General features: G+C 40.0%; 2 protein-coding genes across 4 annotated transcripts in view; one reads left to right on the top strand and one right to left on the bottom strand.

Moving 5' to 3' along the window:
• LOC137993553 (uncharacterized) overlaps positions 1 to 10,018 on the bottom strand; it is an 11,132-nt gene extending 1,114 nt beyond the window's left edge. Inside the window, exons 1-4 of one of the 3 annotated variants that reach the window (XM_068839477.1) lie at positions 9,887 to 10,018; positions 5,706 to 5,892; positions 1,662 to 3,855; positions 1 to 1,027 (exon numbers count right to left, since the gene is read on the bottom strand). The exon at positions 1 to 1,027 is cut by the window's left edge and continues 1,114 nt beyond it. In XM_068839477.1, coding sequence (XP_068695578.1) covers positions 859 to 1,027; positions 1,662 to 3,855; positions 5,706 to 5,892; positions 9,887 to 9,961 — 2,625 coding nt within the window. In that variant the 5' untranslated portion in view covers positions 9,962 to 10,018 and the 3' untranslated portion in view covers positions 1 to 858. Of the gene's footprint in view, positions 1,028 to 1,661; positions 3,856 to 5,705; positions 5,893 to 5,977; positions 6,095 to 8,534; positions 8,691 to 9,886 lie in introns of those variants that run through there. The other 2 variants (XM_068839478.1, XM_068839479.1) reach the window with 2 other exon arrangements.
• Positions 10,019 to 20,918: 10,900 nt separating this feature from the next.
• The window catches only part of LOC137993552 (AP-3 complex subunit mu-1-like), a 21,317-nt gene continuing 19,735 nt past the window's right edge, over positions 20,919 to 22,500 (top strand). The window contains exons 1-2 of the mRNA XM_068839476.1: positions 20,919 to 21,049; positions 21,177 to 21,255. Coding sequence (XP_068695577.1) covers positions 21,015 to 21,049; positions 21,177 to 21,255 — 114 coding nt within the window. The 5' untranslated portion in view covers positions 20,919 to 21,014. The remainder of the gene's footprint in view (positions 21,050 to 21,176; positions 21,256 to 22,500) is intronic.

Here is a 22,500-nt window from a genome sequence, read left to right as displayed (position 1 = left end):
CATACTTTTGCTGTGCGTTGCATAACTACGGCTTGAAAGCACCAAATTTGAGGTTTTGATGACAACGAGAGCACACAAATGTGACTGTTTCATTCTCTAGTTTTCTCTGAAACCACTTTTACCAATTAATTTTTAGGCACTTCGCCCACATTGTACGACGTAAACGAAATGGAATAATCGCGAAAAACCTACGACAGCGCTAAATTATATTTTGAAAGTAACCTTTACGTCGACTTCGCCGTTGTAGATCTGCAGGGGGCCGGTTGCTCGAAGCCTGGTTAGCGCTAACCGTTGGTTAAGAAGTATCAAAACCTTTAGGTTTCCATGGTAGTTAAATTAAACACTGATTAGCGCTAACCATGCTTCGAGCAACCCAGGCCTGGAAGTGCCTATGAAAGGCTTTGACGGCAACGTGAGCCTACAACTGTGAATCGTTTATTTTCATCTTTACAGACCGAGCCAATCCAACGTGACTAAGATGGAGTAATCGCAAAGTACTTGCGATACTGCATGCATGCGATACTGATACGATACTGCGCCACTTCAAAATATCGCTATCATTTCGTTTCATGGCGTTGGCTTTGCCTTTGCTGGAAACTTAGCGCTATGGTAATTATTTCCTGAATATTCCATCTTGTTCATAAAAAAAATGCGCCACCCGGAGCTCGGACTTAATTGGCCATCTGTGACTCTTTTTGATCATTGATCAATTTGAATGCTTGGTTTGCTAATTTTTTGCCCCAAATCACCTTTTTTCTTCATTGTATGTGTTACCTGAAAACTGCATTTTTCTTAGCCAATCAGAAAGGAGAAATTTTTCATGTATATTGTCATTCATGTTTCCGGATTCATGCTCGATTACTCATCTTGTAGAGTCAACAAAAGAAGTCGGAAATATTCGTCTAACAAAGATAAATGGTTGAGAATATTTGCCACTCCAAATGTGTGAGAGGCAAGTTCAAACGTGTCAAACGCATCTTCTTTCTTTGTTTCTTCAATGGCCTTTTGCAGCTCTTTCAGGGAATTTCTACCGAGATAAAAAAAGATGTGTCGCACGTAATTAAGTTGAATACGCAATGATTTTGTTTAGACAGAATATGTCATCCTCTATTTTATGGCCTCTATCTCGTTACAACTGTCTTGTCCTTGCATTCCGAACATTTTAAACCAAAAAGTGCAATGAGAATGCAGGTGCATTCGAAAGCAGACAATGAGATCGAGACACCGAAAAGGGTTATGACGCAAGCGCATCCACGGTTCCTCTGCGCATGCACGCCCAAGTAATCTCGTTTTGAAACTTGTCCAATCTCGTTCACAGACGCAGCGATCCCTTTGGTCCGTGCCACGATTCACTGTCCGTCGGTAAATACTTTATGTATCCCTTACTATAGTGCTGTATACGGGCAACGCAAGCTGTGGGGACGGGATAGAATAATACCACAAAACTCTATAGTCATTTGGACTCTTCAAAATTTCTACCCATTTCATAGCTTGCAAATCAGGTCAAAACATTTCCAAAGCAATCTTACACAATTTGTGCTCTATTTGTTAGATAATAATTGTGCTATGTTGCTTTAAGATTGCGGAAGTATCTATGGCAAGGTTTAGTAAACAATAGCGTTCTTAATCTTTGCATTCCGTTTCGAACAGACGCATATTACCTTGTTATCTCGACGTCCACGACCCGCCTTCTAAGTTTGAGCCTGCAATCTTCGCAGTTGTCGACTTTGCAGCCGTCGTCCTTGTAAGCGTTCACTGTTTTGCGCGCCAAAAAAGCCATCGGGAGGTACTCCTTGTTCATTTTAAGAATTCCATCAGCCAGCACCTTTGCCTCGCTCTCACATACGCGCGATAGGATTGTGGGATGCGAGCGATTTGAAGTAACGATGTTGTTTTTGTCAAGCAAGATACGACCAGCGGACTTTGCCTGACGCACGTAGGAGATCATTTCAACCCTTGTTAGCGTCTCTGGGGGATTCATTCGACGCTTCAGTTCTCCCAAACTGACACTAAATTTGGTTTCTCTTAACCCCGGGAGAGACAGCAGACCGTTGACTTGACAAACGGGTTCATCGTCGTCTTGAGCCTTCATCTCTCCCTTGATAAGAGATTTTTGTTCAAAAAAAGGTCGCGTTAAACCTGAAAATTCCAGTCTTCCTTCAAACCGGTTTTTTGGTTCATATTTCGCAAACTGTTGGTGATCCTCAGAATGTGAGAAACCGTTCGAGATCTGATTTTTGTTTTTTCTCTCATCAGCTGTCGCCAATGTTTCATTCTTAAATCCCCACTTATCCATGGCTTGGTAGGCGTGACTCTTATCGTCCATGCGTGGTTCTTGTCGGTGAGAATACGATCTTTCCTCGTCCCGATCTTGAGATTCCTTTTGATTGGACGTGATCTGTGATCGCTTCATTTTCTCGGCTGCCTTTCGCCCTATTGTGTTATGATTCCTGACTGCTTTAACGATTCGATTGAGTCGTAAAATCTTTGCAACATCCTGAGGGTAGTGGCGTAAGGTCCCTGGACGAACATCTACTTTCTCCTCGAAAACTGTGTCGCTCAGCTCTTCTTCGTCATGATTAGGGGGGCTTGAAAGGCAATCATTATTAACTGTGGTTTCACAGCCATTCCTCGATTTTTCATCGCAGCAAGGCAACGAAGTCTGCACTTCGTTGTCTTTATCGAAGTAATATTTTTCGTCGGTACAATTTAAGCGCATATCGTCTATTCTATAGCGAGAAACAACATGCTGTTTTCGCGAGATTTCTTGATCTGCGCCACCAACCAGGTCTTGGAAATAATTTCTATAGCCAGGAAATACAGAATCATGTGAGATTTTTCTCCGCTTGATAGGTGCATTAGTGTCAATTGGAGAAATTGCCTTGTGGGATGCTATATTGAGAGGAGAAGAAGGCGGACAGGCTTTTCTGTTTTCTTCAGGAAACTTCCAGGGCTCAGAAAGTCTTCTTTTATCTGCCACCACCCTTCCCTCCTTAAATCTTTTGTCACGGATCTCGTTGTATTTCTTGAATATAGGTTGTTCTGCGTTCTGTCGTTTTATCTGAAGAGAGCTTGGCCTTTTCCTCTCCCTGTACCACTGGTATTTTTTCCAAACTGGTTCCTCGTCCTTCTTGCTCATATGGCCACTGTCAGAGATTTCTCTTGGCTGACTTGACTCGTCCTGCTCTGGACAAACCGTGTGATCGGCTCCATCTGTGGGCGATAAGCTCTTTTCTCGGGTCCCGGAACCTAGATGCTCTTGGTCACGACCGCTTTCGTCCTCATTTTTGTCGAGGCTTTCGTCGTTCTGGCTAACTTGACGTTGATCGAATCGGATTGAATCTGCCTTCGTGTCTTTTCCAAAATACTGTTCCAAAATGTGCTTTCCAGGAAACTTTTGAGCGAAGTTTGGAGCTGGAAAGTGACTGTAAACTGGTTTTCCCGGGAAACACAGGTAACTAGTGTGATGATACGGTGGGTCCTTCCTTTCTTCCTTCTCTCCTTTAAAAGGATTCTCCTTCAATTTATTGTTTGGTTGCCATGGAAAGAAGAGAGACCCGTGATCGCGCGGCGAAGACTGGGAAGTTGCGACCTTCTCGGGACGAATAGAGCTCTCTCGCTTCGCTTCACTTTCGGGAAGGGACTCGACGGTTTCTGCTTTGATATAGTCTAGCTTTGCTTCATCACTTAACTCGTAGGTTGTCATTTCTTGACTCTTGGCTCTCTTTCCTCTGGATGAGATCGGTGGTGTGCTGCTGTCATGCCCCTCGTTGTGACACATTTCTTCTTCTGGTTCTTGTTTGACTGATAAAATTGATTGAATTTCTTTTGTATGAAGCGAGGGTCCCAGATTCCCTATGGGATGACACAGATTAAATACAGCAAAAACGTTAGGTTTAAAGTCGGAATCCAATTTTTTCAAGCGAATCATTGATATTTGTTCCTGTCAAAGTGCACAATTTTCGTGAAAATATATTACTTTATGCGCATTTTTGACATACCATATAAAATATTAATACTCCTAAAATACGTTTGCATTTTACTTTCACAATTGCTTTGGTTCTGTTTCTACAAACTTTGTGACTGGTTTAAAAATGTCGTGTCATTTCCCGAGCCAATCGGAATAAAAAACGACTGTGAAGTGCTTCGACACATTTTCCCCGCGGTTCATTTGGGAAATAGGGTGCTGACGACTGCTACGAGAACAACATGTAAAAAAGAAACTTCGAGTTATTCTAAGTCTTTCAGCATGGAATGTGTGTGCAAACTTCCTTGAAAACAAAAATGGCATGAACGGTGAGGAGTTTGAGCTCTAATTTGGAAATTCATCTCAGAGTGTTTACGCATATCGGTGACCTTACTTCAAATTTGGTCATTTCCAATTGTTGTCGGGGCGAGCGCAGCAAAGAAAAATGTGAAGTGAAAGTTAGAAATATTATTGCATTTAGATAAGCGATTTAAGCCGGCAGTTGTACTGAAGCGGAATTCCAGCCCATTGACCGTGCAATTGCGGTTAACTGAAAAAATGTATAAAATAATTAGGAAAGTACGCACACTCTCATTGGTCATAGCTGTGTTTAGATGAGAGAAAGGAAAAAGTTCTCTGTTGCTTAATTCGAGTCCACTTAAACACTCTTTCCTTCAAGCCATACATTTCGTATGTCTGAAACACGATTCTGTATTCCAACAATGTTTAATTTGTAGTTTAATTTGTTATGAAATGTTCAATTTTCGATGAATTTGGCAGCAGTTAATAAAAACTAGTTTTTCAGAATTATTTCAAATTGGGACTTTTTTTCAGGGCTATGACAGAAAGAGATGATTATAAAACGCTCAGTCTCATTTGACTTTAAATTTAGGAATAATATGAAACATAATTTTTTTTTTCACCTGCAAATCAATATTGCCGTTATAATTTTGGTTTAACAGACAAAAAAACGTTTTAAACCGATAAAGGTGCTTCCCGAATCGTTTCGCTGAGGTGTCCTTTTTAACGAGGCAAGGAAGTTAAATTTAAGGGGTTAGGATTACTGATTAGCTTGCCTAATTTTCCAAGGTCATTTTTACTCTTCGGCTTTTACTCCTCCCGCGTTCCAGATCTGTGAAAGCTCTCGAAGATCTTTGAGGCAAAAATTGTCCCATGATTGATTGAATTTCCTTTATCTTTACGCGCATGCATCATCCACTAGTTTTACTCAGTCAGATACACAACCCACTTATCAGCGAAGGAAGTTGAAGGAACATTTGTTTTCTTTTATACATCTGCCTGATCATTATATCTGCCACAATGACGGCTGGCTTGACTAATAATAAGATCGTGCTGATTTTATCTCAAACCCATCGTTAACTATTCGACCAAATGATGCGATGGAAAGTGCCTAAGGCAAGGCAGTCTTCCTTCACTATGGTTGGTTGTAATATAGACACATCCATGAATAGCGAATTATGGCCGTGAAGGCAGCACGCCATATTTATAATTTTTTTCACATCTCGAGCTATACCATTTTTGTAGTTCCTTGTCGTTATCTGTAAAAATGTTTCATGAGTTACATGGGTAGGACTGACCGGCCGACCTTATATCTCAGCCCAAAGCGACAAGCAAAAGAAGACTGACCAATACTTTTCCCAGTCAGCAAAAACAAATGCTAATGTTGAGTTTGCAAACCGTCCGGACTTTTTAAATGTTCCTAGAACGTTTTACTCACCTTGTTTTATTTTCCCCTCATTCTTCGTCTGCTGTCTTGTGTTGCTAGAATTATCAACGGATTGCGACCAGAGGTTTCTTTCAAGGTGCCCAGACGTGCAACTTACGTAAGAAGTCTTCTCGGCTTTAACCCTAACTAGCGACGTCCTTTCTCCGCGGAAGCAAACTTGAGAATTCATAGTTTTCACCTATGTTACGACAAAAATTTGAAATAGCATTAAAATTATCTCTGAGTTCTGAGTATTTCTTAATTTGTTCCCACAAACAGTGTACCTTACGGGACAATTCGACTGTCTACCGGTAAATCACTCCCTTTTATTCAAATATCGCGTCATTTTAACAGAATAAGGAAGGCATGGGGTTGAATATTTTGGTTACGGATCATCATTCAAAGTTAGCCCCAAGCCATATTTCATTATTCAACTCCGATCATATCAGCAACCCCCAGGAGACGAGAGTAGCATATACATTCATTTATACCGGCCTTAATTTGGACTATATAGCCTCGGGTCATGTGTTTCTTTTAATCAATATCACTCTGAAGAACAGAAGTGGAAGCGCAATGTCTTTTAGCGTGTATGTTAGCCAAAGGAGGGGGAATTCAGTATTCTTCTCGTAAACAGCTTGACCTAAAAAAAACGTAAGGCTGAGACTTAAAAACGATAAAATTTCATTCACTTTGGAACTCTTAGCGCACATCCTGGACTTAAGGAAAGCGAGTATCGTTGACATTGGGTCTGGACACTTGCAATATCGTCAGCAAAATATTGCAAGGATAGTCGCATTTAATCATGTACAGAATCAAATGCTCTCTACAAGTAGACGAACCAGACACAGCCAATATTATGGAGAGCGCAATTTAGCATACGCATATTTACAGATTTCTTGTTGAATTTAGCAGCAACGTGTTTCATTTTTAGCTTCTATGTTATGTAACCGATGGTGAATCAATCCCCCTCCTCTTTTAAAAGCGTTTTTTAAGGGTCTTGTACTTAACGTTAAGGTTGCCACCCTGAATAACGGTGTTACAAATGCTTTTTGGAATCGATTTCTTTATTGATTTTCCGAGGTCATTTAAGGGTATCAGTCTCTCTCAAGGAGACCACAATCTCTCAATGGCTAAAGGAACCGCTGATGCTACAAGTAAATACTCAAGACCTATATTATTATCCATTTATCACAGGAAATTGGTTATAGCTTTACGAGAACACCACTTCAGACTAATGCGTAGAAACGTGTCAACAAAACATCAAGGTTATACTTCTTGAATATTCCATATTTTGTCTTCGGGGCTTAATTATTCTAATGCTAATAGTAATAATGATAATCATATCAATGAAACGGCCACAACGCCTTTAATTAATTGAAATACTCTCGAGGCTATGGCTGCGGGAAAAAAAACAACCAAACACAGACATGCTCGATCCACGTGAAACGCAATGAGACCCATGATTTTGGCGGTGGACTCTGAGTTTTAAGAAAAATTCATACTCTTCATTCCAAAGTTTGTGCTGATAAATGCTTTTATCTGAATTACGTGCAAAGACTACAGCAACGGGTAGCACAGACTAGAGACATCACAATAGATATAACTAGCCCTGAGGGCATCCTGTTCTTTTTTTAGAGCCGTATTGGCATAAAAATTGTAAGCATTCTGATCTTCTCAATGGGACCCAAGTCAGATCGGCGCCAAAGCTGATGCCACTTACCAAGTCGGCATTTTTGAACTTTGTGTTTTAAAAAGAAAGCTGCTCTTCTTGCTTTTTCGTCTTATTTTCCATCGATACGCATTTAAGTAAGTCGTATTTCGAGGACTTTCAAACAAAAGCTTGACCACACAGAAAACGTGCGTCTCGTCACCAGTCTTTTTCATCCAATACAGTTAACAATTATTCCATGAGCACGCGTTGGATATGAGATGGTAAATAGCCAACGAGGCGCTTAGCGTCGAGTTGGCTATAACCAGTCTCATGTCCAACAAGCGCGAATTGAATAATTGTTAATTATTAAATTCCTTAAACTCCAAACGTTTGTAAGTACGAAGTATGAGCGAATTGGGGGAGAAAATCCTAGCGAAATTCGAAAAAACGTGATGAAGATGCAATGTTATGTAATGCCTGGTGGTCAGACAGACGCAGACTCATCACAAAAACATTTCTTACCTTTTCGCAAACTTCTAAACGTCGGAAGTGATCCAAACTTTCCACAAAAAGGCTTTTTTGCTTTATTCCGAGAGAAATTTCGCTTCCAGAGTGAGCGAAAGTGTAACGATAATTGGAAAGAAAACAACTCAAAACTTCTAATTTCCAAAAAACTCTGCGGGCTGACTAAATCGGAAACGGAGGGGAGGGAGGCAGTCAGGCTGGTTTAGTATACCCTACGGGTGGAGGGAAAGAACAAGCAGGTGGTCGGATCTTGCTGGGGCCCAGGCTCTTTCAAGGCCTCTTAATGTTTCACAGAGATCTCAATCCGAACTTTATTTCTACAGTTAACCGGCATATCGAATAGCAAATTCGCTTGGTTTCGGTCGATATTTTGACTGACAGATCCCCAGAAAAATTATCAAATATAAGTACTATACTTTGTGCCTATTGCAAAAGCCAGGTTAAATTAAAACACGTACAGTCAATGTTAGTCTTGCCTGTAAACTATTGGGAAATACCTACGAATATCTTGAACATTGCAACAGCCTGTAAATAAAGTATAACTTCGAATCGGAAGATCAATGCGGAGGAGAAAACTCGATTGTTAAAGCATTTGGAAAATGGAGCCTAACGCGTCTTATATATTGACTCGTAGAGATTTGACAGACTACAGATATTTCCCTTACCTTTTTGTTTATGCCATCAGCTCGCGGCAATCACTCTTGTCTTACATCTTCTTTGCCAAATGTATTTGGAAGTTCGAAATTCGCTAGGGATGATCGCCACAAATTAACGTCTCGAGGATGATACGAACTGCTCAGTCGGGGTATGAGCATTTATTTTAAGAAGTTGAAAATGTTATTCCAAAATTCTATCCGGATACTTGCCCTCAGGTAATAGACCAGAAAGCCAGAGGCGAATGAATTGATAAGAATATTTTATTACTTTATAGATTTCAAAGAGGCTGTTAGGCTTATTTCGCCGGGGGGTGCTTATACCAAATGTCAGAGCTTTGGTGTTCAAAGTCGCCATCCGACCCCTGAGGCGGCTTTGAGCGCCATTAAATGTGATCCGAAGCCATTTCGACAATGCAAATTTTTCGGTATACAGGGTATATCTGGAGTGTTCAGCTTCCTAGTTTAATTTATAGATATCGTCTAAGGCTATAAACATTTGGCACGACTTGAAAATGAATTGTTTTCTTCTTGAAAGCATCATCAACGAAGATGGAGATTTCCAGCTGCACTGACAAACTCATTCCCAGCGTCTCTCTTTTCCCCTTCTGCTCTATGGGATCGGAAAGGAAGAAGTTTGGGAACCTTGCATGTTTTCCTTTAAGTAAAAATTTATTTTCTTAAACTTTGAAGCAAGAAAGCTAATATGAATTCAAACAAAATGTAAAAACGGGAATCATTTTTAAATAAAGATGTTCAAGTGTTCACACAGTAACCATAGGGACCCGAGGAAAACAAAATTATCATTCGGCTCAAATCTCAACGATATTTCGGTTTTTAAAGTTTCAAAGGACTCCTTATAGCCGGTTGGGAACCCATTTTTATTTTTTTTTTCATTCCTGATTTAGGCGTCCTTGTTAGGCTATTTTAGATTGTGCTAGTAAAAGTAGTGGTATATTATGGTACTAGCGGTGCCCTTTTTCTGCCCAAAATATGCTCAAATTATGCTCGTTTTCCCAAATTATGCCACTTTCTTCTTAAATTTATTCCTTTTGCAAAATAAACGAAGCAAAAAGTGTATCATAGAGGTGGTTTACACGTTACGTCTTCGCCGCCATTTTTGTGGACGAAAACAAAAGATCTCTCATTAGCTCCTTTTGTTCGTCCACCAGCAATTCTACATTACATCATTGTTTCTGTGTCTCTAGAGATTGGTTGCAAACCACCTGTTGGAAACACTCCGTGTTAGCAATCATAAATCCCATTTTGTGGTATGTTTGTCGCGCACATATTCTAACAACGATTTCCATACAAAACGCAACTACCAAATACTGTACTATGAAAAATAAACTATGGGCACTTACACTGGCATTCACCCACATATGCATGTGTCTTGTGTCCGGTACACACTTATTCTCATGCAGTTTATCGGCCCTCATTAGCTCCTCTTCTTTTGTATTTTGCTTTCGTTGACTAGCCTGCGTGGCAGGCGCTAGAATGGGGAAGGAAAAGGGGAAGCTCGCGCGCGAAGCGAGGGGAGTGCGAGAGAGAGGGAAAGGAAGCGCCTGCGCCTGCGCCCTAATTAACATGCAAATTAGAGACATATGCAAAACGTCTGGCTGTCAAATAATATCCAATCAAAATCGCATATCGTTAAAACAAAGGGTTGGTAACCTGGTCGTACTCCAACAATGTCTGCAGAGTCAAAAGTAGCATGCGACGAAGAAAACTTGTGTGAACCTTTAACATCGCAGAGACAAGAATCATTTGGCGTTGTGTGGGCTGAACGTCTCCGGCATGTAGCGGGATTTTCCCCTCATCTGCCCCTGTACAATTAATCTTCAGCAAGGCACTAAATTTTATGCAAAGTGCTGTTAAGGCCGGGGCACACTAGGCGATAAGTCGCGGGCACAAGTCTCCGCAACAATTCGCCTCATGTGACGCGGTTAATTTGTGAAAATCATTGTCGCTTCTGCAGAATTTTGTCGCTGCGATCAGTTGCACGAATTCAAACCAGTTTGAATTCGTGCGACTGATGGCAGCGACAAAATTAGCGACAGCAGCGTTGTTGCACCGTGTGGGCACTTCCAGCAACAAGTCGCTGCGACTGAATATAAATGAACCAATGAGAGAACGTCATATGGTCCGCCATATTGAATTAGAAAACTAGTTCACATTCCCCTTCATACGAGATCACTGCGTCTGCACCGAACAGGCGTCGTGTCGCAGCGACTTGTTTTGCGAGTAGTACAAACGGAGCAAATTGTCGCAGAGCGCTGCGACTTGTCGCCTAGTGTGTCTCGGCCTCTGGTTCACAAAAAATTTAATTTTCGGTCTCGCAACAATTCGAAAACTTTTATTTCGCGTTGTTTTCATCCGCTATTGTTCAAACTTGGCAAAGTTAATTTATAGCAATGAGTTAAATTGTATGCAAAGTTTCAGACTGCTAGGGCTTTTAGTTCACGAAAAACAAATTTTTGAATTTTCCGTATAGCAAAACTTCGAAAATTTTTATTTCGCGTTGTATTCATCCGCTCCTGTTCAAACGTGGCACAGTTAATTTATAGCAATGCGCTGAATTGTATACAAAGTGTCAGATTCCTAGCGCTCTTAGTTCACAAGAAATTAAGTTTTAAATATTTGGCCTTGCAAAAAGTCGAAAATGTTTATTTCGCGTTGCGCTCATTTGATCTAGTTCAAACACATGCAGTTCATCTATAGAAATGCGCTGAATTTTAGACAAGGTTTTTGCTTTTTACTGCTTAAAGTTTACGACAAATTAATTTTAGAATTATGGACAAAAAGGCGTCGACAACACATCCTCCTCACCCGACATTATGTTGAGTTTGGCAATTCTCAAGAGACTCACGTCCCGAAATTAAGCAATCGCAATTTTGCTGAGCGGCCGTCGTAATGAAAACAAAGGGATTTTATTGCACGCGTTTATTCCCGTCTCCCTAGTTCCCTCCCGTTTTCCCTCCCTCCCCCTCCCTTTCAACGTCTGCCACAACGGTTTCTGGCTGTTTCCTGTCCCTGGTCTATCGAACCCCCAAAGTAATCGAAAAACCTTCAATAACAATGACCACAACCAGGTTTTCTGAGCCCGCGAGACTGAGCACCCCCAGCAAACCATTGTTTTAACGAAAACCGCTGGTCAGCAACCTGGTTCTGGTCATTGCTGTCTAAGGTCGGGCGGTGTGGCCGACACCATTTTGCAAACTTGCAAATGAGAGGTACTGGGACCAACACCATCTCACCAACTTCCGGTTCCTCCAACCGTCAGTAAACCGAGAATGCGGCTAAAACATTGAACAAAAATGGTCTCAGGCTTATCAATATCTACCGATTATGTTAGCAGTGTTACTTTTTAAAAATCAGCAAAAATTATGCTAGTTTCCTCAAATTATGCTAAAAATCATGCTAGCACAATCAATAATGCCTCCTTGTTTGGTTTAGCCTCCTCAACAGCCGCTTTTAGTGTTGGTCGAATGACGACAACTGAAACAACACTGACGATTTAAATGTCGGTCCGGCAACCACGATCAGTGAGAGCACGTGGTACGGCACCTGACTATTGATGACAAAAATGTTAACATACGATCTACAGCTCGATGCGAGGTTGCTTTTAGCTATCTGTTATGTTGCGTCTAAGGCCATCTCCTTTTTTTTGTTGTTTACCGTCGAATGCGTTTCCTGATATTGGGTCGGTCGGTCGGATTGAAAAAAAAAATCTTAAGCATTCTCGGAATCGGAGGCCTGGTACCCCGGCATCATAGCTGTGGAGCCAGGAAAACAACAAGACGTGAACCCAAAATCAATATGGCGGAAAAGTTGGCGGATGTCGTGGCAAAATTAAGACAGTGTGGGAAAAAGGATCAACCACCGAAACTCCTGTGCGACATAAAAATGGCTTAAAAACGTCGTTAATTTTTTTTTTTTTTGGAAAATGCCCAAAATTTGAGTCGGTCGGACGACGCGAAACGGAGAAAAAAAAGGGGATGGCCTAATCATAGTTTGTTGACAAAAATGAGAATGGACATTTTTATGCGCTGATATCTTTTCCGAAATATTATTTTACGTCCAAGTATTCCACGTACAGTTGTTGAGGAACATGGAAAACATGCTCCAATTAAAAATATTTAACAGGTAGAATTGCAGTGTGACGAAGCTAAAAAAAAGGCTATTAGAGTCTTAGGGGTCCTTTAATTAAAGGAATCTCTCATCGTGCGGTCGATCTGTTAAGAAACGCTCATGTCTATCCTTAGTACGTCCGATTGTTGAATACGCCACGATTTCTTGGCTCCCGTATACAAAGAAAGGGATCTGTTCAACGCCGCGCCGCACGTTATGTCAATAAGGATTACACTACTTTGATGTAATGATTTAATTACATTGCGCCTTTTCTTGAGCAACAATAAAAGCAAGGTGACACACGCTAACACCAACTCGGTGTCAGCGTAATAGCTGTCCATGGCTTTTAAATGACCGGGTGAAATGGTTGTGCGCATGCCTGATGTGTTGGCCACACAAGGTTGGTGTTAGCGTGTGGCACCTTGCTTTTATTGTCATAAAAAAGGTTGCTGTTATTCATCGTGGTGAAGTACAATAATGTGGTCACTTGTGATGTAGATCGCGACGTTTCGACTGCACTGACTGCTAGTCTTCATCAGGCAATGAGGTCGACTCGTTACGCGTTACCTTTTAAACAGGATGCTCCGCTGTGATCGGTTGGTTTTCAGCAGCTGTGATTAGTGCATTTCGATCCTCGCTGTTTCGGTGTGTTGTTCCCTCAGCGGTCCGCTGTCGTACGGTTCTCCTGTACATGTTGTTGTGTTTCTTGATCGTGGGCATCCATGCTTCCGGAATTTCTATTCCACTATCCCTGTTGATGTTGTTAGGGTGAAGTCTTATGTGGACCGCCTCTTTGACCCAGGAAACCGAGTAGCAGTGCTGAACCCACAATCGAGTACGAGTCTACTGCGGTTTTACCATAAGTCAAAGGCCTATCTGAACAACTTCGCCACTTCCTACAGCAACAAGGCATACGCGCTGTTTTCAAGTCGGAGGCTATTTTTAAACGATACAATTTGGGCAAGTTTTAAAAGCTAAAAATTTCAATGAATGCTGTACTTTGCTGGTAGAACTGGGTGGCCCGACACTTAAAAAATAGTTCTATGAAACGAGAATCGGGGATTTTCCCTTGTCATTGAATGGCAGAATTACTGGGAATTCTTTTGGGTGTGAAGGAGGCAACTTGAGAAGCACTAAGCAGATACTAAGCAGTAGCCCTGGTATGCGCTGTTAACGTAGACTTTTGATTTTGCCACAAGCCAATGTCATAGAAAACTCGCTACAAAGTTGTGCTTTTTTCGCTGTAATCCTAGCAGCGAAAACCTGGCCTTTCGTTATTTCTCGTCAAAGGAACTGTATAATGTAAATATAAGATTTCTATTTGCAGATTACTTGTCTCCTTACCACTAACATCAAACTCTACATCTCTATGCAACAAGCCCATTCAAATTTTCGTCATATTACTGTATAAAAGTCTGCTTTTTAATGATTTTCATGCTACTGTATCTGAAATATGACTGAGTTTTCTGTCCGGTCTTCTTCTCATGACCTTCGCGGAAATTATATTCTGTCCCTCAATAAACCTAGAACAACCAGTCATGGTCTTAGTTCTTTTGCTTACTTATGAGATACGTTGTGGAATACGTTACTTGATTTTATCCTTGCCACTGAGTTTATTGGTTTTAAAAGAGAATCCAGGGCCGCATTTTGTAAAGCGGCTTTTCGTTTTAATTATATATCTTTCAATATTATGTATTTAGTTATGTATCTGTATATGCTATGTATTTAAGTTGTAAATGTCTCGAAGATATTACCTCTTGTAGTTATTCTGAAATTCGAGATAGTTTATGCATGATGTATGTTACCTTTAGCAGGGCGCCTGCGTACATTTTGTAATCTGCGACTTCAGTGCTTACCATATGACAGATAAAATGACTTTTCCCTTGTATATTTAAGCGATCAAATTCTTACGCTAAATTGACAAGGGCGGTCTGGAGCTGTGAGTAGGCGTGGGATTGTCTCATATGGTTTAGGAGCCGACATATCTCTTCCTCAATGCCGTACCGGGAGGCGAGGTCGGTAGCAGAAATCAGCGAAGGGCCAGCTGCGTCCAGAAGCGATCGCACGGGACGGAATTTCGGGATGACTCGTTTGGTACGACGCTCCAGCCAGCGCCACGTCTGGAGGTACTGCGTTTTTCTCTCTTGTTCAAACATTCCGTCAGCGCATGCGAAAATGTTCTGGCTCTCCGATAAGTACCATATCAAGAAGAGATGCTGGTTTTTATCAGGAATTGACATTTCAGTTGATTGTACAGACATAAACGCACTCGTAACGTGAAAACCGCGCGTGTCTGGTGTTCTCGAGATAGAGGTGAGAGATGGTTTCATGCTAACTAGCTGGGACGCCTAAAGGGCTTTGCGTGTTGTAAGGCAGTATGGCGGTTCACGCGTGAACTTGTCTCTCTGGCCTTTCTGTGGATGAATTCCAGCACCTACCGATACAATTTGGGCAAGTTTTGAAAGCTATAAATTTCAATGCCTGCTGTACTTTGCTGGTAGGACTGGGTGGCCCCACATTTACAAAATAATTCTATGAAACGAGAATTGGGGGTCTTCCCTTGTCATTGAATGGAAGAGTCACCCCGAATTTTCTTTGGGCATGAAGGAGGCAACTTGGGAAACCCTAGCCAGATACTAAGCAGTAGTCCTGCCTGGGGTGAGCTGTTAACGCAGACTGTGCTTTTTTCGCCGTAATCCTCGCAGCAAAAAACTGGCCTCTCGTAATCTCTTGTCAAAGGAACTGTATATTTTATATATTAAGAGATTTATATTTGCAGATTAACTATCTCGTTAGCGCTAACGTCAAACTCTACATCTCTATGCACTTAGCGCATTCGAAATTTCCTCATATTACTGTATAAAAGTCTGCTTTTTAATGATTTTCATGCTACTGTATATGAAATATGACTGACGAGTGAAGTTGTCTCTCTGATTTTTCTGTGGATAAATTTCAGGACATTTCTATCGAAAAAATAGGCATATCCGCGAAGAAACAGATTAGATTAGTTTATTATTTCCAGTATCGTTACTCTTCTAGTATTTGAATTCATATTAGTTGTAAGTGCAATATTTTATCACATTTTTTCCAGCATTACGTCACCATCCATTCACTATATAACAATTATTCCATGAGCCCGAGTTGGATATGAAGTGATAAAATATAGAGTTTCGAGGCAAGCAACCGTGGACAATTTTCCTGTCGGTGTACGTTGGATCAGTGGCTTGATCTGATCGGCGTTATTTCAAGTTGAGAAACTAAATATTTTAAGCAAGAGCCGATACAACGTAGATTTGATTTTAGTGATGTACTATATTTCGGCTGGCCAAACCAGCCTTCTTCAGGTACAATGAGAGTTTACATTGAATTGCTTCTATGTACATATATATAGTAAATGGATGTTGACGTAATATTGGAAAAAATGTGATAAAACATGGCAGTTACAAAGATTTTGAATTCAAATACTAAGAGTCACGGAAAAATAACGGAAATCACTAAAATAATAAACTGAAATCTAATACGTTTCTTCGCGGAGATTAAGACCGTTGGGATCAATTGTCCTGCCTTTTAAAATTAAAAAAGCTTCCCTGGCCTTACGGATCGAGTCTCTGTTAGAAAATATTTTTCGATAGGGATTAATTGCATGTCCTTGGAGATGTTGTGGGGAGAGGAGAGGAACATTTCCTCTTAATATCCGCGAAGACTCCGTGACTCTTAGTATTTGAATTCAAAATCTTTGTAACTGCCATGTTTTATCACATTTTTTCCAGTATTACGTCAACATCCATTTACTATATATATATATATATATATATGTACATAGAAGCAATTCAATGTAAACTCTCATTGTACCTGAAGAAGGCTGGTTTGGCCAGCCGAAATATAGTACATCACTAAAATCAAATCTACGTTGTATCGCCTCTTGCTTAAGATAAAATATAATCACTTCATATCCAACAAGGGCGAATGGTAGAGGGGAATGGTTATGAAACCCGACAACTTTCTTTGTTGTGGGTTTTTGTTCTCTTTTCTGGCCTTGACCGTGCACAAAACACAATAGTTGTTTACTCCGTACTGAGGAACTAACCAATAGAAACGTGTTGGTTACGTAATTCATGCATAGTGAACAAAGGAGACTTTTGTCTGATTGGTTGATTGTTTTGCTTGTACCCAGGTTTTTTCACGCGCGCGCGAGCGAAATAACAAACAAAATGGCGGCCAAAGATGTCTTGTTCGATTACTTGCTCTAGGGATTTTTATAGCAGCAGCGACGTGTACACCTTTTTTTCTTTCGGAATAGCGGTAGTTCAGTGGCAGAAGCTGATTTCTTTTAAGTCTTTCACTTTCGCGTGATCGATTTTTCGTCCGTGGCTTCATGCACAATTGATTTTTCCGAGTTAAATGTTGTCATAGATCGATTGAGGTGGTTGTTCAGCCGAGGCCTTGCTGTCAAGTCTGCTAAGGTAAGATGAATTCGCTATTCCTTTTGTTTTATTTATAATCTCAAGCCATAAGTCTGCGCAGCCTATTAAATGTCCTTTAAAAAATTGGTGTATTGTACTTTCCTTCTTGTCCACAGAAACATTATACGAAATGCCAGCGTTGTCAACGCCTTCTTCACCAGTTCCTACAATGTACTAGTTACAATTAGCAACGTGTGTGGAGGATTTACTAAATCGCCCTGGATTGAAATCGGAGGGTAGATAATAAGGGTACTGTAGTAATTTGTAGGTAGTTGATGAATGTGCCAGCTATTGTTATTTCCCATTATTCTGAGCCTTTTAAATTCGCTGGCTTTTCAGAAAAAATTATGTATTTTTTGTGCTTGTGGCTGGAGAAAAATGTACTAAGCTTGTACTTCATGTTGATTTAAAGACAATAATTTTGAACCTCTCAATGATGACTTCAATTAGGCATTTCCATTACTTTTCCTATTCACGTGCAAATGCTGCTATTTTGTTCCTACTTTTAGGTTAAAAAGCCCCCGATTTTCTCATTTTCTGACCATTTTACCCACTTGACACCCTGTAAATATTTGTTTAAATTGTACATCATGTGGTGGGGAAACCTCTGCAATGCAGCATGCCAAAACAGTGTAGGGAAGATAATTTATTGTTTAACTATTGTCATTAATGTGCCAACCAGAGGCTCGCTGGATGTTGAAACAAAAGGTTCTTTTGTTCCTGTGGTTGGCACATCAATGCTTGTCATCAGATATCTTCCTTATATATAGATGAACTTCTAATTCACAATAGCTCTGAACTACCAAGTGTTTATTAACTTTAAATTTAAAGAAAAGTAAATATCTTATCATCAATCCTCATCAGAAAGTAAATTTCAACTTACTTCCTTCATTAAACTTTAATAGCTGGTCAATTCCTTGAACCAGTTTCAATCTTAAGATACGTGGGTATGATATCTATATTGGCCATCACCTTTCCTGGCATGATCATATTCATTATATTTGTAACAAAGTTAGTAAAATTAATGTATTAATGTCATAATCAAGGTTAAGCATTGTCAGTAAACATTGTCTAAACAATATCTTTTAGTATAAATACACAGGTGATTATACAAAATTGCGCTCTCATTGGCTTGCTATCTCGGATTATCAGCCGATAATCACCTCGACTGACAAAATGGCTGCCAGTAGTCGTTTTGCCACTGTAACTGAAGATGATTTCGTGTTGAAATGTTTTTTTCTTCTCTTTTTTGAAATAATCACCTGTGTACTTATACTAAAACAAAATTATTATTCACCTCAGGCTCAGTGATTATCGGTGAATATTCACCTCAACTTCGTCACTGTGAATATTCACCGATAATCACTGAGCCTGAGGCGAATAATTGTTAATTATTCACTTATTTAGCGATATTTACTGTATGGCTCTATGTTGCAGGGTAGTGATTATGAAAACCCAATGTCACAGCTGATAAAATTCAAAAAATAAAGTTATTAAAATCATTCATGATGTTCCCCCATCCCACATTATGTTTCCTTAGGTCTATTGAAATTTCACGATATTGCTAAAATGTACACATTTATTTGTGCACGGTTGTCTTTGTGGCAATAAGCCATGTAATTTTTTCCATATTACTGGTTTCGGAGCAACATAATCATTCAACTCAGGATGCATCTTTGTAGTATTTATTTCTTCATGCTATAGCCAATGTAAGAAAATTCTGCCTATCTATTATTGGAAAATACTTTTGGAATGACTTCCTCTTTATAATCAAAACAGCACATCTAAAATCCTATTTTAAAAAAGCAATTTTTGAACACTATTTTGCTCAGTACTGATTTCCTTACCGGTACTTGCTGGTATGTACTCCGGTATTATAAGTCTAAATATTGCAACTGAATGGGATATCCTGTTCTGTAGATTGAGTACTACTTAAAGTTAAGAATATAATATAATTCTTTCTCTGAGATTGTTGTTAATTTGAATGTATTCACATTATGGATTACATTCACAAATGTTTTACCTGGTTATGTCATTTTGGAATGTATTTATATATGAATCAGTGTCAATCTCCTTTTTAGTAAAGTTAACTATATACCATTTATTTCTATTAGTGGTATAGTGTATATAATTACGTTATCTGTAATAATTTCGTTTTTTCCCTCGCCTGAAGCAGTTTTATACAAATGTAAATAATACTTTGCCTGAGATGAGTAGGTAAATTTTATACCAAGAAAACGTGTAAGTGCATTGTAAATAAATAAATAATAAATAATTTAACTGCAAATCAGTGTTAATCTCCACATTTCTGCGAAAAATTAGTATTTGATGTATCCACAATGACTGGATAGCATTGAGGGGACGTCCTATGACTGTTCTTCCAACAAACAACTAGCTCGAAGTTGCAGATTTCAATAGGACAATAGGCTCACTTTGCTGGTCGCTTGCGCGCACCTTGCCACTTTTAAATTTAAACTGTTTAATTTAAATTATTCTTCTGATATTTGTGTGTCGGCTGTTAAAGGCGATTCCCGTATCACGAAATATTTTCTAAGATTTGGCCACGAGAACGCATGAGATGCCGACTTGAGTCTCGTTCTCCGAGTTAGAATTACTTGTGCGCGTCATTTCATCAACTTGAAACTCTCGCAGCTTAGGGCATTATGACAAAATACAAATTGAAAAAAGCTTCAAATTTAATGCTTTTTCAGTGGTTTAATTCACAGACGTGAAAGTGTGCCATGTCAAAGACACAATAGGGCAGAGCGAGATGATATCATAACAAGATTTGGAGCCATTTTGTAGACAACACCGTGTCACACGAAACCTGCTGTGTTGAGCCTTGCCACTTTTAATGACAATTTCTTTACACAAATCTTTTCTATGGTTGTTGGGCTTACTGCAGCATGCGGGAATTCCCGTATCACGGCCTATGACAAAAGTCTCGAAAAAGGGAATTAAAATATTTTTTGCCAAGGAAATTTAAATTATCTGGAGCACTCGTAAAATAAAGCCTTGCGTCTTGGCTTCATCTGTTCGCTTCAAGATTCAAAATCAGCCCAATTTCTTCTCCAGAACAATTGCCGACTCAACTTCGACCATATGGTTCAAAATTTCAAGGTTGGGAAGCTTTATAGCAAATTGAGATGTTCTTCACCAGTGGGCTGCCATTTTCGAGTCCATCTTGTTAGCTGATTTACCGTTGTCCTCGCTTCAAACGCCAGTTTGCCCATATTTTTGAATGTAAACTCACATTTCAATTTAAATCCGACTTACTTTATTATCAAACAGCACTCCATTCTGAGTTGAAGTCTCTTAAATAGGGAAAAACAACGCCAGGAAGGCAAAACTATCCTCTGCTCCTTGCCAGTTCTGCAATTCATCGACACACTTTTGACTCGCCATCTTCGCTTCATTTGTGATCCTTCGCCGTATTTCGCGTTGTATTGAACCAGTGTCAGTCATAAAGATAAGGTAATGCCCAAGTCTTTCAAATGACTTATCATTTTTGCATTCATTGTGTGCCGTCCTTTTGGAAACATGCGATGAATTAGTCTCCTTTGTTTGCATAGTGTATGAGCGCAAAACAAAAGATTGTGCACGGTCATGGACTTTCCAACCTAAATCTTGGCATCTTTGTTTGCTCCTTTGATGTTTGACGAGCTTCCTAACCATTCCCCTCCATTAACTATGGGTCTTCGTAGTAAATGACGCCATAATGCAAAAATTTTGAACTTGGGCTGCCTGTGGCGTACCAAAGGAGAGCCAGCGCTCTTGTTAGCGGCTATATTCGATAATAGTTAAAACATCATGTATTCCTACGTGAACTGCATTTTGCAACATCCGCCATCTTGGCTTTTTCGGTGAGCAGTTTTGGTTTCGTTGCCGACCTTCAAGAATGATAAATAGCCTTTTTGTGATTAACAATGCTGGGTAAGTATTCAATGTTCAGCTTTAACTGCTGAATACACTGCCACGTATTTGCGTAAGTGTAACATCTCTTGAGAATTTTTGCCTACAGAAGATACTGTTGTTGTTGTTGTTATTGTTTTTTTGGCAGAGATATTTTCGTTGAAAAACACTGGAAGAGTGTCATTAGTAGGTCCATATGTGACCATTTCTTTGAAGCTTTATCCAAGGTAATTAGGTAATTTTGCATTGGGTGCACAAGATTAATAGTCGGATTGTGCGATAATTATATACATGTACAGTGTTACTAGCAGCTAGACTCTTTTGCTCTAAAATCCGCCGAGAGAACGTCATATCCGCGTGGTGAAGCCTCGAGTAGCGCGGGCGTATGAAGACGAGCGAAAAGAGAGACTTCAATGGTTCCATACACCTGCATACAGAAATTTGGAATTCCATTGACAGCTTGTCACTTTGATATCCCCACCCATTTTTGAACATGATACAACTCAATTTTTCGCCGGGAGACGGTCCAAGATTAATTCGCCAGATGTCTGTTTATATTTCACAAGGGCGAAAAAAAAAATTCCGAATAGCTGTGACAGTGGCTGATTTTTGTCATTTGTTATGTCTTCTTTTAAAGCGATTTATGGAAATTTTCCATGGAAAACAAGGCTGAATCGTTCCATTTTTTTCACAGCAGCATATCTAAACGAAGGAAGTCCATATATTGTTGTATTTACTGTTCAAGTGTTGGTATCTATCGTTCGCAGACAATCTTAGCTTAATCATGTCCCTCAGATATCCAGGTAAATTTATAAAACCTGCTAAAATCATGCAACAATAACTCAACCAAGTACACCATCTAATTCTAACAACAAAACTAGCAACTCGGAAAGTGCGATGAGGACAAAAACTATCAGACTAAGAAGAGAGATCAAGTCAATGTCCAATTCTCCACACCGCTCTCTGAAGCCAAAGTTTCTCTTTAATAACGGTCAACTGTGCAGCTTTCAGTTCGAACTCCTTGTCTCCTCTGCAATGCTCTGAAGCAGGACAATAACAATCATGGTTTGACCTTTTTGGCAACATCATAGACTTCTCAAAACTTTAAACCTGTCAGCGAAACAGCAAAACCATTTTTTTGTGGTTTCAAGGAGAGCAATGATGTTCTTTAATGCTTGACTGCATGTTGGTGACAGATACGCTCAACACTTCTCAGGCCAATCAATCAAAATACTCCGTCACTAGTGTGTCAGGATTCCAAACTTCTGTGTGGAACCATTGCAGTCTCTCTTTTCGCTTGTCTCCCTACCCCTGTGCTACTCGCGGCTTGTGGCTTCGCCCCTTGCATATCACATTCTCTCAGTGGATTTTTGAGCAATAGAGAGACTACTCACAGTCTACTGTACCACACCTTGAGGGGAACCTCCATGCTCCACTCCAACAATGAAATAACAGTGAATCCACAGGAAATT

The sequence above is a fragment of the Montipora foliosa genome, chromosome 2, assembly GCF_036669935.1.
Source record: "Montipora foliosa isolate CH-2021 chromosome 2, ASM3666993v2, whole genome shotgun sequence".
Taxonomy (NCBI): domain Eukaryota; kingdom Metazoa; phylum Cnidaria; class Anthozoa; order Scleractinia; family Acroporidae; genus Montipora; species Montipora foliosa.
Note: the sequence above shows the minus strand (reverse complement) of the source record. Positions and strands in the feature narration are given on the sequence as shown.